The sequence below is a fragment of the Callorhinchus milii genome, unplaced genomic scaffold, assembly GCF_018977255.1.
Source record: "Callorhinchus milii isolate IMCB2004 unplaced genomic scaffold, IMCB_Cmil_1.0 Scaffold2, whole genome shotgun sequence".
In the NCBI taxonomy this organism is placed as follows: Eukaryota; Metazoa; Chordata; class Chondrichthyes; order Chimaeriformes; family Callorhinchidae; genus Callorhinchus; species Callorhinchus milii.
In genome coordinates, this window is record NW_024704743.1 from 115,515,556 (window position 1) to 115,533,075 (window position 17,520).

A 17,520-nucleotide genomic window follows, 5' to 3' on the forward strand; every position below is an offset into this window, starting at 1 on the left:
TTTATGAATTTGTGGCAAACTATAGCCTGAGATTTCTCACTGTGCAGCTTTTGTGACGTGTATGTGTTTCACCCCCGACCCTGATAATTTAAAAATTGTATTTTTACCCATTAGTAGATTGCACTTTATTTCTAAGCCTTCCTTTGCAACCTCTCCCAAGAACTCTTCATTCTGTATTCTACAGACCACTCATTATGGAAGTGGGAATGTAACCCAGCAAGATTTAAACATGGTACAAAAAGACTATACTAATTTTTCAATGCGTATATATTGTTAAGCCGCTTGTTCAATGCCAGCAGCTTTCTTACCCATTAATTTACATTAAGAACATAAGAATTTGCTAGGCAAATGAAGACCAAGTTCCATTTAGTTCACCTTCTATCATCCTGGTAGTCGCTTGACATGTGTCCTAAACTATATACTGGATCCTGAGATATTATTTTCTAGCAAAAATCTATCTGATTCGTTCTTGAAACAGACAACATTTTCTGCTTCCGCTGTCTCCCTAAGGATAACCCCGCTCACTGAAGTAGTGTTTCTGCAGATTTGTTCTGAATTTAACCCCCTTCAATCGCAGGCCGTGTCCTCTGGTTCTATTGTTCAGTACAAGATAAAACAGCTTATCGTGGTCTACATTATCTATTCCCTTCAGAATGTTAAAGACTGTAATCATATTGCCCCACAACCTTCTCTTCTCCAGTGTGAACACACCCAGTTTGTCTAATTGGATAATATTGTTAAATGTTAATTTGGCGCTGACAAACTTGATGGCATACAAAAATGTATGGCCACAATTTGATTCTAGCTATGTATGATTGTTGATTTGACACCCTTCAAAGTGGATGTAATTGCCTAATACCTGTCCACAGGATCATGGATATATCTGTAGTTTCCTTAATTATGTGGTAATAATAATCATTGCATTTGACATGGCACCTTTCATGTTAGGAGAACATCTCAAAATGCTTCATATGATTCATTTGACTGTCATCATTATTTTTGAAGGAACACCAAGGCAAGATATTTTTGAACATGTTTTACTAGAAATTCAGAAATTAATATTGAACTTGACTTGCGTGCTCTTCTCTAATTCTGAATAGTAGCCTTATTCTCCTGACAGGAACAGTACCTTTATTTTAATTAACAAATCTTTGTACTTTCATTTGTTTGATCAGTTGATGTCTTAACACATTTCTGTCCTTCTAGTAAAAACATGTTCAAAATGTGTTCAAATCTTAAGTGAAGGCCTTAAGCTTTGCCTTGCGTAAGTTTACCACTTGAGTAAACCCATCACCATACTTTGGATACTCTTAAACATGGCGATGGGTTTCCACACGCGTCAGACACCCGGCTGCAAACAAAAATTGTACATTATCTACTGTACAAGTTGAAGTTTTAAAAAAAACTTTCAACTACAACAGAGAGGGAGAGAATTGAGTGAGAACTGGATAGCGTAATGTGTAATGGACATGTAATTTAATGAAAACCCTATGGGATAGGAGAAGAAACATTTGCCATTTCACTCGAGCTTCATTCTTGCATCTGAGTTTTCTTGCAATCATTTGCATATGTTGATATAAACCAGGTAAAGAATTTTCTTGCATTCTCCTGAAGATTCTTCATTGATAAATATACAATAATACTAATGTCTTTTTTGCCTTTTTTTTCCTCTTCCCAAAGTAACAGAATAGTGCATGCTGGTCTGCAATTTAGACAATTTGTGGTTGCCCTCTGGTACCTTAGAATAAATAAATTTCTTAGAATAAATAGCACGTACCAGAGGTAGACTGTTCAATTCTGCAGCCATTACAAGCGAGTTCGATTTTTTTGTTCTCGTTTATGCAGATTTCTAGCAGCGTCACTGAATACTGTTCAGTGGGAAGCCAGTCTGATTTTCCTTTCTTCTCGTGGGGTTGGGGTGGGGCAAGAGGGGATAGAAACTGAAACCATTTGTAGTACCCCTATTACTTCTCTGCCTAGACAAGTGCAGGCCAAGACCCAAGCCGAGCATTACCTCAGTCCAACATAAGCAGTTGCATTTTAACCACTGAGCCATCTAAGGCAACCTTGGTGGTGTCTTTATTAATAATAATATAATCCTTGCATTAGGTACAGCGCCTTATCACGTCTTCGAGATGTCTCAAAGTGCTTCACAGGATATACTGCAAAGCGAATCGACATTTTGTGGGTGAAACGCGGCAGCCCATTGAGCACTATGACACACAGTCATAGATTGAACTTATTGTGTGTGAAAGTCATTCATCAACTACAATCATTCTTATCAGCGCTACCAGCTGCTGCTATGGAAACATCAGAAACGGACATTGATATTCCATATAAAATCAATGCTGCATCTAAGAGGAAGAGCAATGGGCACTGATTTCATGGAAGGCTCACATTACATTTGGCCTGGATTACATTTGTAATACTTGATTAATTTTAAAAGCACCATCATTAACAATGAAAGCTGTGGAAACATTTGGCATATTCATCAGGATTCTGTGGAAATACATGGCTAAGGAAAAAGATTGACTAAAATATAATTTATTCTTGTTCAAATAATAAAGAAAATCTTGCGTTTGACATAGAGACTACAGTATAAATGCCTCAATGCACATCATAGTGAATTAAGAATTATGTGTAATGATCCTACCAGCAGTGCTCCACAGTAGCACTTCACAACAGCCAAGAAGTGAATGACCAGTGATAATCTGGAGGATTGTTTGCCGGGACACTTGGAGAACCTCCTTTCTCTTTTTGAACAATGCCATGGGATTTTTAACATCGGCTTCAGAAGGCAAACAGGACTTCAGCTTAGTTATACCCCAAAAATGGCATCTCATACAATTCTGCCTCTCCCATTACTGAAGACCTTCCTCTTCAACTGTGCCTATGGTCACCCCTCCGCCCTGGCGCGGCATCATGCTCTGCTGCTGTCAAGCGCTCTGGCACTGTACAACAACAAGATTATATTTGTATAGCGCCTTTCACGTCGGGAGGATGTCCCAAGATGCTACACTACATGAGGGGCGCTATATAAATGCAAGTTGTTGTTGCATTGGAGTATCAGCCTGGACTGTGTATTTATATCCGAATGTGCGGATTGAATCCACAACCTTCTGACTCAATGCAAAGAGTGCTATCATCTGAGACCATGACACTCTAGGTTTCTGCAAATTTGAGAGATCTTTTGTTTTCAATTATAAATATCCTAGTAATATTTAAAAGAAACCTTTTTGCCACCACTGAACTATGTGATTTGGGGTTTTTACTTTTGAATCAGATATATTACATTTTAGATTCAGAGAATGAGTTTGTTGGAAAGATAAGCACAATAACAGCCTTTATTCTAATGGATACAAATTCACTGCTCTGGCAGCTGGACTTATGGGTTCTAGTTAATCGCATCTTGGGAATACTTCATGCTCAGACACTTCTGCTGCGGGAGATGAAGTGTATGCATCTGCCTAGCCTTCCTACAAATTTTGTTTTATCACCTCTCTGCACATTTACCACCATTTGCTTGGATGTAACCTTTTTGATAATATTTCCATTTTTATGTTCATTCCACTCACTGCTCAGTATTCCTGTTTTTTCAGCTGGTAATTACAGAGCAGAGAGGAGGGGATGTAGAAAATTGGTAACACCACATGTAGTACTGGATCTGAAGGTGTACACCATAATTTGATGCTTTATACCTTTGTGTCTGACCTGATATCATTATTAGTTTTGTTTGTACTGCTTCAGCTTCATTGTAAAAATGTTTAAACTTTAATATAAGCAAATGTCTGGCAACGAGTTTAAGGTAGAAATATACAATCTTGCAATTCTTTTAATGGTGAACTAACTGCATGTTCTTCGGGTTTTGTGATATCTTCAGACACAATTACATTAGTGATATTAATTCACGATGCTAAATATATCAAATTAAAATGATACATTACAAGTGCCATCATTTAAAATTTGTATTCCAGAACAAGGTGGCATAATTTTAAAAATAGAGCTATGCCATTTAGAAGTGAAATTAGGAGGCAGTTTTTCATCCAAAGGGTAGTGGAAATCTGGAACTCTCTCCCCCAAAAGGCCGTGGAAGCTGGACCCATTCACATTTTCAAGACTGAGGTGGATAGATAGTTGTTAGGTCAGAGTATTAAGGGATACAGGGCAAGGGTGGGTAATTGAGCTTGAGGTCCAGATCAGCCATGATCTTATAGACTGGTGGAATAGACTTGGGAGCTAAATGACCTACTCCTGTTTCCATGAACTACAAAAAGGCACTTTTTAGAATGTCAACTGTAGAATATTTCACCAGTTGTGCAGTTTTTTATTTAATATGAAAGGTCAAAATTGCAGAGCAACATAAATGAGACTGAATCGTTTGGTCTTTCTCACAGTAATGCACTGAAACTGATAATGTCATTGGCATAAAATAATTGGAACTAAAGGTTTTAAAACCTTCAAGGTTTCTTTTTGGTGTGCAAAGTGACCCTTGCCCAAAACCTTCATAAAAGATAAGATCCAAGCAGCTCAGTTGGACCCATTAGCTACTCATGTAATTTTATGCTCTAACATAGAAACAGGAGTAGACCATTCAGCCCCTCAAGCCTGTAATGCCATTCTATAAGATCATGGCTGATCTGTAACACAACTCCAATTACCCGTACTTGCCCCAAATCCATTAATACCCTGACCTAACAAATATCTATCTACCTCAGTTGTGAAAATTTGAATGGATCCAGCATCCACAGCTTTTTGGGGGCAAGGGTTCCACTCATTAATATGTTCAGATCTGTCTGATATTTTGTTTATTTCCTTGCTGTAAAATAGTTAAGTGTAAAAAATCACTGATGAATGTGGAATAAATATTGCTGTTTAGAAAATAAAGGACCAGAACTTTGTATCCGTGCCTTATGCACTATGAATTACTGTATACAGTCAAGTGTGCATAATGTTAGGTCGACTATTGTTATAATAAGCATAATATTATGCTAGCAATAATCCCGGCTGTGCTTAGTATGTTTGTATTGTTGAGTTTACGTATTATAGCCATATAAGTTATAATTCATCTGATGCAAATTTGCAGGCCCAATTAACAAACCTTATAATAATAATAATCTTGCATTTAATATAGCTCCTTATCACATCTTCGAGACTTCTCACAGCGCTTCACAGAAAGTACGGTAAAGTGAATTGACTGTATATTTTCTGGGTGAAATGCAGCAGCCAATTGTCGGGAGTGTAGTGCTGGCAGAGCGGTCCGGAGCATCATTCTGACACCTAAAATCTGTAATGAAGAGATAGGTGAATGGTTTGTGTGGGGCGGGTTGATGGAAGGCAGATGGTCCAGTGAGAAGAGGGGGAAAGATTATTTTGGATCCGTAGTGACTGTTTTCAACTGATTTGCTGTGATTCCATTTTGAAGATAAAACCATCAAACAGCTGATTTTAATGAAAGATGTATGAATCCTTATTTCAGTGAAATGAAAGTAGAATGTTGGGTTTTTAACTTTATTTTCTTATTCTTGAAATTGTAAATGCCTTCAGAACAGTCTGGTAGTATTTGCAAGTGTTTATAATGGAAGTTCCCTATTGTTGTAGTATAATGATAATAATCCTTGCATTTGATATATCACCTTATGGATAATTACGACATCTCAAAGCGCTTCACAGAATATATTGTAAAATGAATTAACTATATATTTTGTGAGCAAAACTTCTAATTTTATCCGCTTCAGTTGAGTGTAATATTAAGTAGACGCGACTGTATGACTGAAAAGGTTTGAGTGCCTATTGAGTTTCTTGTGGATATGTCAAGCCATGTTAGAGAATTGGGCAGCAAGCATTCAGAAAAAAGTTTTAAAAATTGTCGTCTTGATAACATGTTAGTTCAGCATATTATTATTTGGTGCTGGAAACTTTTGTATGACCACCTGCTGTAAAGTCATTAAATCCCACAATTTACACCAGCTGTAAGGCATAAGGAAAATTTCTCGTAAACGTGGTTAGTCCAAGTCGTTTTGTACTTTTGCCTCGCTGTTTTCCAACTACTTAAATATGGAGCTTAATTATTATTTTTAACCTTACAGGTTTTTTTAAGAATTGAAGGCATATCTTACACAAAACTTCATTGGGAGTGTTCTCTTTTTTAATTTAGTTATTTTGGTTGTTTTTAATAACAAAGTTTTTGTTATAACAAATAACGAAGCTTTGTTAAAAAAACTCAGATACATTTGTTTATTGTCTCAGACTTTCAACACTTCAAGAGTTATTATTCTGTGGGTCACAGTAAGAAGTGTTGTCGAGGCAAAGACTGACTAACAATATTTATTCCAAGGAAATATCTGGTGAGAGATCAGTTCAAGTCTGTTTGTGCAATCTTTGCATAGGTAGGAGATGCAAGTGTAAACACTAATGATGTGGTACAGATAATATTACAGACCTCCTGGCATTTTTCCTATTTGTAGACATAGTATATAGAATTAAGAAATTATAAAAAAATCAGAGTCCAATTTCAATTTATGATGCATTGGCTGAACTCACCAGGCAGCAATTGGGGTACTATAATTGCCCTTCATAATCCCCCTGGGGTACAAGGGGCACAATCAGCCAGGGTTACTGCTGTTGATATCCAGTGATCCAGTGCTAGAGAGTGTGTGTGTGTCGTCAGATCAATAACGGCCTGTGAGAACAGGATTGGGCTCAGTGGTGATCCTTTGTGTGGTCAAATAAATTGATGACACTCACTGTCAAGACTAGCACAGAAATAATGGGTACTTGGATGAGCTATCAGATGGTGACCCATTGCAACTAATAAAGCATTATCTGAAGAGCAAGTGAGGAGAGAATTGGAGGGAAACAGCTATCATCTAAGACCTGGGAATATTGCAGCTACAGATCAAACAAATAAACTTTTGTCAACATTAGTTATAACCAGGCATGTTATTAGCAGTTTGCTTCAGGTGTGTTGCAAACAGCGTAAACCGTGTCAATTTGTTTCAAGGTAGACATGGTCATGAAATTCTTTTTGCGAAGAATGCCAAGATTGCTGCAACCAATAATGTGCTTCCAGCCCATTACTTAACATAATGTCAAAGGTAGTGACATTAATTTAACCTTGGCAGTTGGTTAATTTACTAGATATGCTGCAACTTATTTTTGACTCTGAATTAAACTGGAACAGATCCATCTTGCATTCACACCACCTGGTGTGTCTTTAGAAACACCAGGTGATGCCAAGTTGGAGCAAAAAATATTACATCGATATTCTTATCATACAATGGGAATATCTGGTACAGCAGAAGAACCTTTTAACACTACACTAGCTTCTGTATATAATTTAGAAGATTCCAGGCAAGAATTCCTAAGGCATGGGGAGGTTACTCAGTGGGTAAACCTGTGCAGTAAATAATTTATTGCATATTTGAGGAAGAGAGCAATAACTCATACCAATGGTACATTTCTGGAGATGCCACGGACATAGTTGATCATTTTCTGGATCTAATTTTTATTTGTTTTTATCCTTCACAGAATATGACCGATACATAGCATCCCACAGAAGCATGGCAGCTGCTTATCTTGATCCAAACCTGAATCACACAGCAAGTTCGGGAGCCAAAGCACGTTTGAGTATGGAACGGTCTCCCGGAGCCATGGAACGAGTGCTAAAGGTCTTTCACTATTTTGAGAGTAATAATGAGCCCTTCACCTGGGCCATGAACATCAGGCATGGCGACGCAACAGATGTCCGGGTGAGTTGTTGCTTTTGTAACATTCCAAATCTGTCTAAATCCTTCTGCTAAAAATCAATATATAAAAAAAGGTATTATCAGGATCAAATTTCTAAATTCATGTTTAAAACCCCCCCCCGAAACATTTCTTTCATGTACCAGGAATCAGGTGGTACTCGATTTATGAGCTTGGGCAGTGAGCATTTTAACCAGAAAAGCTTATCAGACTTTCTCTGCCTGATTCTGTTTCTAACAGTTGTGAACAGAAATGAGAATATTGACTGATTTATTGTTTCTCAACCCCCTTTCCCACCCTTGACAACAATTCTATTCTACATTCCGTTCTAGCACCTGGCCTAAACTGACTGAAACTTTTTGAATCTGCTTCATAATATTGAGAACTTTAGATAGATCATCTTCAAAGCCTCCTTTTCCAAAAGGAACAAGTCCAATTCCTTAATCTTTCCTCATTACTTGAAAATCTTGTTTCCGTTTTCCATTCACGTTTGTGATATATCTCAAAGACAACAACACCTTGCATTTATATAGCTCACCTCATGCAGGGTAGAGTCCCAAAGTGCTTATAATAATATCCTTCCTATGATTATTAAAAGTACACACAGTACTTTTGATAGGGTCTGACTAATGTTTTATACCGCACCTTTGGTCACCTTCCCCTCCCCCTGGCTCGGTCCCGGGATCCGTTACTGTAAAGCTCTCTGAGATGATGTGCAGGGTGGAAGGCGCTATATAAATCCAAATTGTTGTTGCATACAAGAAGTTATGCACCATAACAGTGTAATCTGATTTATATTAATTTCTTTGCTTCTTCAACTCAGAACTTTTTTTATACTGCTCCACACCAGTGGATTTATCCACAAATTTATTTCCTGATTATCATGCTGCTTGCCTCTTCAATGTAACCATGCCCCAACATAGTTAGTTGTCGGCCCGGCTCAGTTGGTACCACTCTTACCTTGGAATTGGCAAGTTGTGGGTTTAATCCCCACATCGGGACTTTGAACCCACGGTTCCATCCAATGCTGGGAGTACATTGAATTGTTGCACGTGCTGTCTTTGGATGAGATTGAACTGAGGTCCTGTCTGCTTGCTTGAAGAGCCTATGGCCCTATTCTGAACATTCATACTTCATTTCCTCTTTCAAAATCAATGAACTTTATCAAACAGGTGAGGAATAGGAGGGAATTTCTCCTAAGTGTCCTGACCAATATTTCCCCAAATTAAATCAGACATTCATTTCATGACTGTTTGTGGAACATTGTTGTGCATAAATTGGCTGCTGGTATCACCTAATAAGAAGTCACTTCACTGTGAAGTGCTTTAAGACTCTTCCCCCCACCCTCCCGAGGTGAAATATGCTCTGCCAGTTACAAGGATGATTATTATGTTTTGTTTGAAACAAAATAAAACAATGATAAATTGGTTATTCTAAATCCACGACTGTTTGTGGGACACTACTGTGCGCAATTGGCTGCCGCGTTTCGCCCACAAATATAGAAGACGTGAAAAGCGCTATATCAAATGCAAGGATTATTTTATTATTTAACCACATTTAACTGGGTTTGGTTTTAACAATTTACATATTATTTTGCCAGTTATTACTGTTATTGTGGAGTCCTGTAGCTCAGTGGTTAGAGCACTCGCTTTGCAAGTGAGAGACCTGAGTTCAATTCCAGGCAGAGGGCGAAACCTTGGGCAAGTTTCCTTACTCCACACAGAGCCTAATAATAATCCCTCCAAAAAAACAAAACAATAATAAATTGGTCATTTTCAATCTACGACTGTTTGTGGGACATTGCTGTGCGCAATTGGCTGCCGCACTCGCCCACAAATATACAGTCAATTCACTTTTCAGTGTGTTCTGTGAAGCGCTTTGGGACGTCCTCCTGACGTGAAAAGCGCTATATCAAATGCAAGAATTATTATTATTATTATTATTTAATCCTCACCTGTTTAATAAAGCTCATTGATTTTGAAAAAGGAAATGAAGTATGAAAGTTCAGAATATGCAGCAATATTCATAATGGCTAATGATGCAGAAGAAGCAAGAAATGGTTATTGTGGAAGTGAACTGAGGTTATTGTGGAGATCACTGCAATGATCTCATTATTTTTCTCCCCATTGGCACTTTTCACACTTGGTCATATTACCACCATTATGACAAAATGAGTGTACAAACCTGAATGTTGTGCATTAAGTAGTTCCAGAAATGTCATTCCTGTATGTGTCTAATTACTTATTGAAGTGAATGATAAATGAAACCTAGTTTGCTGGACAAACTTTAAATTCCTTGCATATCACTGATAACATTTCTCTGACACTCTAGTGATCAATGCCAGAGTGCGAAAATCACCTGGCAATCAATTATTTTTCCAACTTGATGGAAGACCTATTTACAAACCATTTCTAATTGCTCACAGTATCTTTTTCAAATCAGCAGTTTCAGTATGAAAAGGAAACAACAACAACAAAATTACATTTGTACAGCGCCTTTCACGTCAGGAGGACAGAGATTATGGACCCGAACTGGGAGTGGGGGCGGGTGGAGGGCAGGGAGTGAAGCAGGGAGATCGAAAGCACGGTTGAAGAAGAGGGTCTTGAGCTGGGTCTTGAAGGTGGCGAGGAAGGGGGTGAGACGGAGGGACTGCGGGATGGAGTTCCAGAGGGTGGATGCAGAGTGGCGGAAGGCCTGCCCACCGATAGTGGGGCAAGCAAGGCGGGGAACGTGAAGCAGGCTGGAGCCTGCTGAGCAGAGGGAGCGAACAGGGTGGTAGGGGTTAAGAGGTCGAAGAGGTAGGGAGGAGCAAGACCATGGAGGACTTTGAAGGTGAGGACCAGGATCTTGAACTGCATCTTCTGTATGATGGGAAGCCAGTGGAGTTGGGCAAGGATGGGGGTGATAGGGTCGCGGAGCCTAGTGCAGGAGAGGAAACGTGCTGCAGAGTTCTGGATGATCTGCACCCTGTGGAGGGAGGAGTTGGGAAGGCCGACAAGCTGTGAGTTTGCATAGTCAAGCCTCGATGTAATGAAGGCGTGTATGGGGGTTTCGGCGGCCTGCGGTGTGAGACAGGAAAAGGTACAACTTTAATGAGATGTTTAAACTAAAACAGCAACGACTTTTTAGATAAATATCTAAAAAGGAGTAACTACAGAGTTATGGGCTAAGTCCAGGTTAAAAAAAATACTGAATGGAATGCTCTTAAAAGAGCCAGCACAGACTCAATGGGATGAATGTTCTTTTTCTGTGTTGTAAATTTCTATAGTTCTATTATCCCGCCCCCATCCAACATCAACACAACAGTTTTCGTAACCTCATTTTGTGACAAAAACATTAGATTTTAGTCGTATATAATAATAATCCTTGCATTTTATATAGTGCTTTTCACGTCTTCTCGACGAATGAGATGTTTAAACTAATGCAGCAACGGTTTTTTAGATAAATATCTAAAAAGGAGTAACTACAGAGTTATGGGCCAAGGCCAGGTAAAAAATACTGAATTGAATGCTCTTAAAAGAACCAGCACAGACACAATGGGATGAATGTTCTTCTTCTGTGTTGGAAATTTCTATAGTTCTATTATCTTGTGGACTTGTTATATTTCAAAGCTGCATCAATAAGAAGCCCCTGCACAATGCTGGAGTGTTTGATGCCAAACAGTAGCTTCCTGAGAGGGGTGTCTGCTCTTCTGAGGCCGGCTTTCTGTTTTTTGATTTTTGGGAAATAAATTTTGGGCTCCACATCTCCTCCTATAAGTGTACCCATGTTACCAGAAAAGATTACAGATGTTACAGTACAATTCTTTATGCTGCTAACCGTGAAATTTAGATCCATGAGAGAAAATGCATGCTGCTATCATATGAGATTCAATCTATGTTTAACTAGTGGGATTCAACATAGGATGTACAATAACATCGGACGGACGATTGAATAGTTAGTTGATCAAAACAGATAAACCTTTACTGCACCATCCTTACTAAAAACAGATGGTCAAAATGTCAAAAGGCAAATTTATACTTTCTGCAAAGCTAACATTGCTCCTTGTGTGAGGTACCTACAAACTTGTGTAGTCCTGTAGCTCAGTGGTTAGAGCACTCGCTTTGCAAGCGAGAGACCTGAGTTCAATTCCAGGCAGAGGCGAAACCTTGGGCAAGTTTCCTTACTCCACACACCTGATAATAATCCCTCCAAAACCAAAAACAATAATAAATTGGTCATTTTCAATCTACGGCTGTTTGTGGGACATTGCTGTGCGCAATTGCCTGCCGCGTTCTCCCACAAATATACAGTCAATTCACTTTACAGTATATTCTGTGAAGCGCTTTGAGACGTCTAGAAGACGTGAAAAGAGCTGTATCAAATGCAAGGATTATTATTATTAAACTCTCCTCTAGGCATATTGTGCTTAGAGGAGTTTTAGGAGGCAGTAATAAAATTGAGATTTAGGTCATGAAACCCTGGTAGTAATGTTTGTTGCAACAAATTTGTACTTTTATTTGTATTCGGGAGTTGGCATTTTATAAACAAATGACATTTGGGAGAAAGTGTAAAACTCCTTTGATGTATCTGTCACCCAACATGCCATGGGTATGATCACTCTTGTTTTTGCTTCTGTGCAAAGCCAACTACTGTAATAATAGAAGCAATGTGACAAAAAGCTATAATCAATCTCTATTTGTCAGCTTTTCAGAAACCACTTAAAACCATGTTTTTTTTTCTGTGTTTCCCCTCAAACATCTGTACTTTCTCAGTATACAGTTTTTTGACCACAGATGATTGATTTTTGTATAATATAGAATGGCAAGATGATTAAGCTTGTGTACTTGCGAGCTATGTGCAGTTCTACACAAAATAGATGGCAACTCTTTTTTTCAGCTTTACTAAATTATCTGAATAGATTGTTAGGAGTATAGTTGAGAAAACAGTGATGGTGTTTATAATTGACAAGTCATGTGGTTTGTCTGAAAAGATGAAAGCTACAGTAATAATTGGTATACAGTAATGATTGGCACATTTAATTATTTGCACATTAACGCTTCTGAACATTTGGCTCCAATGCAAGTAAGTGGACACAGAGCTGCAAGATACTGGCAAAAAATGACAGTTGTGGGCATGTGTGATGTTTTATGCTTGTGCTCAAGGTTACTAAGAATGCAGTTTGTCCACACAGTGCAAGTAAATCTTGTGCTTAGTGACCTTGTACACATCTGAATTTTTGTTCGCTAATGATATGAAGCTGAATCTCTATATTTAACTTTTATTCAGTGGACTAAAATTTGAGAAGGAAATTGACAGTCTGAGAGAGGGTGGAGCAGTGAGAGGATGACTGACAGTGTATCTCTTAACAGAATTTTTAAGTTTAGAATCATAGCCAATTTGTATTTTGCATGATGTCCAGTTATGTGAACTATTTATTATAGTTAGTGTGGGTAATTCGCTCACTACTGTATAGAAAATGCTAAAGGTAGAACTTTAAATAAATGGTGATTATTTTCCTGTACCCCAATAATATTCAAGCCTCTTCATTTTTTGCTGCAGATTTCATCTTTATCATATACATATGTTGATTGGGTACGCTAAGTGACAAATGTATCTATAATGCCCTTTGAAGCAATGCTTCAAAGGGCATTGTGTCAGCCTGGCTCAATTGGCAGCTCGTTTCAGTCAAAAGGTTGTGGGCTCAAGCCCCAGATCGAAACTTTGGGCTCCCTGTAGCTTAGAGCACTCGCCTCTCAAGAGAGAGGACCTGGGATCATTTCCCAGATTGGGCGAAACTTTATGGCAAGTTTCCTTACTCCACAAACCCTATTCACCTAGCAGTAAGTAGGAACCCGGTTATTAGTCGATTGGCAGATCACATTTCCAGAGGTAATAATCCCTTCAACAAAACTAAATAAATAATTTGGTCACTCAATCCACGACTATTTGTTGGACACTGCTGTGCACAACTGGCTGCTGCATTTCTCCCACAAAATATACAGTCAATTCACTTTACAGTATATTCTGTGAAATGAAACGCTTTGAGACGTCTCGAAGACGTGAGGAAGGCACTATATCAAATGCAAGTATTATTTATTCATATATTCATCATAAAATTCAAATATATTCAGTGGTTGGGTGGGGGGGATGGTTTGAGACATTAAAACTGAGGGCCCTGTTCAGGTAAGTGTTAAAGCACTATTCAAAAAAGAGAACGGAGTTTCTCTTCACGTCCTGGCTAATAATTCCCCAGGATTATTTGCAAGACATTGCCGTGTATGAATTGGCTGCCATGGTCACCTACAAAAACACAGTCACTGCACTTTACAGCAAATCCTGTGAAGCATTTTGAGACGTCCTCCTGACAGGCGCTGTATCAAGTGTAAGGACATTTTAAAATTTATGTACTTGACTACAATACAAAATGACATTTGTATAGGGCCTTTCATGTAGGGAGGATATCCTAAGGTGCTGGAATATGAGTCCTAGCTATAAAATGAATGAATTGCCTTTTACATCTATATATAAACAGCAAATTTGTTTTCCCTTTACAGTTATTCTGTGTATTATTAGCGGAATTTCATTTTCTTACTCACATGATTGTTTTGAACATTATTTTTCCAGTCTTATTTTGTGAAAGTTATTTGGAAACTATCCCATCCTAATTGCTAGCCTATTCATAATATTTCAGGGTATTATTCAGAAGATTGTAGACTGCCACAAGGTGAAAAATGTGGCATGTTTTGGAATTCGACTCAGCCATGTGCATTCAGAAGAGATCCACTGGTTGCATCCAGACATGGGCGTGTCACATATACGTGAGAAGTTTGAACAGAATCATCCAGCAGAGGAGTGGAGGTAAGAAACAACCTCAAATTTATTTGGAGGAATCAAATCCTTAGATTGATCAGAAAATAGTCATCTAAGTTGATACCAGGGCTGCTAACTCTAACTTTATGCTTTATATCTTACCATACTTGTTTTGGACTATCCTTTCACCTTTGAAATGTATGTGCTTGACAGCATTATAAATCACTCCAAATGAGGTGGTACTAATGACACTGGATATAGCAAGGATTGTCAAAAGAGATTGTTATGGTCTGTGCCTTTAACAATATTACAAATGCAAAGCAGCTTGTCATGAGAGGGAGGCATTTCTTATTCAACACCCTATGACTGAAACTCATCCACAGCTGATAGAATTCAGAATAAAGAGTAAAATGATTGGAAAATCTTTGAAGACTGGACAAGACTTGTTTTAATGGGACTGTACTGTGCTGACCTTGAAAAGATGAAGGACTGACTGAACTCAGCAGGCATGTGAACGCAGAACCTCTGGTCTCAGTATTTTATTCAAGTGATTAATGTATTTCTGTATTGGTGAAATAAATCAAAATTTTAGCATGACAATCAGTGAAATCCATAGATGAGAATCAGTTGAAGGATTTATATATACACAAATATATATATATAGAGAGAGAGAGAGAATATTTCTTGCATTTGATATAGTGCCTTATCACATCATCGAGACAGCTCAAAGTGCTTTACAGGATTTACTGTGAAGTGCAATGACTTGTGTATTTTGTAGGTGAACTCAGCATCTAATTTGCGCACACACTTTAGGAGTGAATAATTGGAAATCTGGTGAGAAGGTGGGATTAGGGAGATTTGAATGACATAGGCCATAGAATTGCCTGTGACAGAGTGGAAATACGGGGACAAATGGTCGTCTTCTTTCCTTAATTCCCTGTTATGTTTCGTGTTTGACCCTTTATCAGAACTGAAAAGGTGAGATGGAGTACCCCTATGTAGAACTGGACAAGTAGGATCAATCTTACGTAAAAAGCTTATGACGATGTTTTAAGAAAAAACTATTGCATACACCAAGATGCAGCTTGATTTTCGTTTGTAGATATGAACTTTAACAATTAATTGGTGCTGGGAAATGCATATTGGTAGAGTGTTCCATGTACTGAACAGTTGTGACCTGAGACCAGCATTTTCCTTTGAACCAGACTTTTGAGATACAGTGATTGCAATTATAGTAAGAGTTCAGAATTGTCTTGTGCCGCACATTGGTATTTCAGGAATGGATGGTACATATATGTAGCCTCGGGGGTTATTTTTATTTAATTTTTTTAATGAGTTTTAATTCTGGTTGTGTGATGGCGTCTGACTGTCTTGAAGAGATTATAACCACATCTTCAAGACTTTATTGTGAACCATTTAAGAGTGTAAAAGATCTAGCAATCTCTAATAGTAAAATTTGAAAAAATTCACACAGTAGTTTACCAATAACATTGCATAGTTCTTTATGGAGCATTTGATGTAACATTTGTTTTTGTTATAGATTTACTGGAAAGTATATTTTATCACTGAATGTTACTGTATTATGCATTGTTACTGTATTTACTTGAATCTAAGGTACATATGATTTTAGAATAATTAGGGGGCAAAAACATTTTAATGCAGGTAGTTTTTAATGAGAAGCCTCCACCTCAGATTTTAGTAAAATTGATTGTTTCTATTTGTGTGAACCTATAAAAAAAAACACTTGCTACAACAAAGTTTACAAACTGAATGCGAGCAGTATAATGTCAATCTGGTTTTAGTTTTGTTCCAGCTCTCTTGTCTTCGTTACATAGTCTACTGTTTTCTGGTGATTCACAGACAGTTATTCATAATCCCAATTTACCTGGCACTGACAAGTCATATGATCGTAACATTTAATGGGTTTGATGTGGTTGTTATCAGTGAAAAACAAATTACACCTCAAGTAGTAATTAACTTTTATTTAGTAAAATCGAAGAATTAGAAGGCAAAACCCTAATAGATTGTGACATATATTCACTATCAGCATATCAATTTACTTGTGTGTGTGCCATTTTCTTGCAGAGATCCCAAGGGATACTGTTTAATTAGGGGAATGTGCTGTTAAACGTTATCTTCATTTAGTGGGCATTATTGCTGCAGTCAGTCTCGTCAATGTCAAGCACAGACTACTAGGCATAATGCAATTAATCAGCATTTGTTTGAAATTTGTGCGTTTTTTCCATGGTCATTCATTGCTTTGTTTATTCCTTTTTCGTATTTCACTGTTTTTATTCTTTGCTTTCCTTTTTATTTTTGATCTTTGATATTTGGTTTGACAACACCTTGAGACATCCTCCCAACGTGAAAGGCGCTTTACAAATGTAATTTTGTTATTGTTGTTGACAAGGTGTCAGCCTGGCTTAGTTGGTAACACTTTCTCCTCTGATCAGACGTACAACAACAACGACAAGTTGGATTTATATAGCGCCCTCCATGCTGAATGGTGTTTCAGAGCGCTTCACAGTAACGGATCCCGGGGAGGGGAGGAAGGTAACCAAAGGCGCGGTCGAAAAGAAGGTCTTCAGCAGAGACCTGAAAATAGGAAGAGAGGGGGCGAGGCAAAGGGAGTGAGGAAGGGAGTTTCAGAGCCTCGGGGCATAGTGACTGAAGGCACGACCACCGAGGGTGGAGGGAAGGACTCGGGGGACAAGGAGGAGGCCAGACCCAGAGGAACGAAGGCAACGAACACTGTTTTGAGGAGAGGAGGTCAGAGAGGTAGGGGGTGCAGAGGAATGGAGGGACTTGAAGACGGGTGAGGATCTTGAAATCGATCCTCTTTGGGACAGGCAGCCAGAGCAGTCTGGCAAGGACTGGAGTAATCGGGGAACAGAGTTTGGTGCGGGAGAGAATACGGGCGGCAGAGTTTTGAATAAACTGAGGTCCTGTCTACCTGTCCAGGTAGAGATCCCATGACACTATTCA

General features: G+C 38.4%; 1 protein-coding gene across 6 annotated transcripts in view; it reads left to right on the forward strand.

The window, feature by feature from the left end:
- Positions 1-17,520, forward strand: part of ptk2aa (protein tyrosine kinase 2aa) — a 166,781-nt gene that overhangs the window by 29,309 nt on the left and 119,952 nt on the right. For all 6 annotated transcript variants that reach the window (XM_042332566.1, XM_042332565.1, XM_007897268.2 and 3 more), the window contains exons 2-3: positions 7,528-7,748; positions 14,417-14,583. In XM_042332566.1, the coding sequence (XP_042188500.1) occupies positions 7,560-7,748; positions 14,417-14,583 (356 nt within the window). In that variant the 5' untranslated portion in view covers positions 7,528-7,559. The remainder of the gene's footprint in view (positions 1-7,527; positions 7,749-14,416; positions 14,584-17,520) is intronic.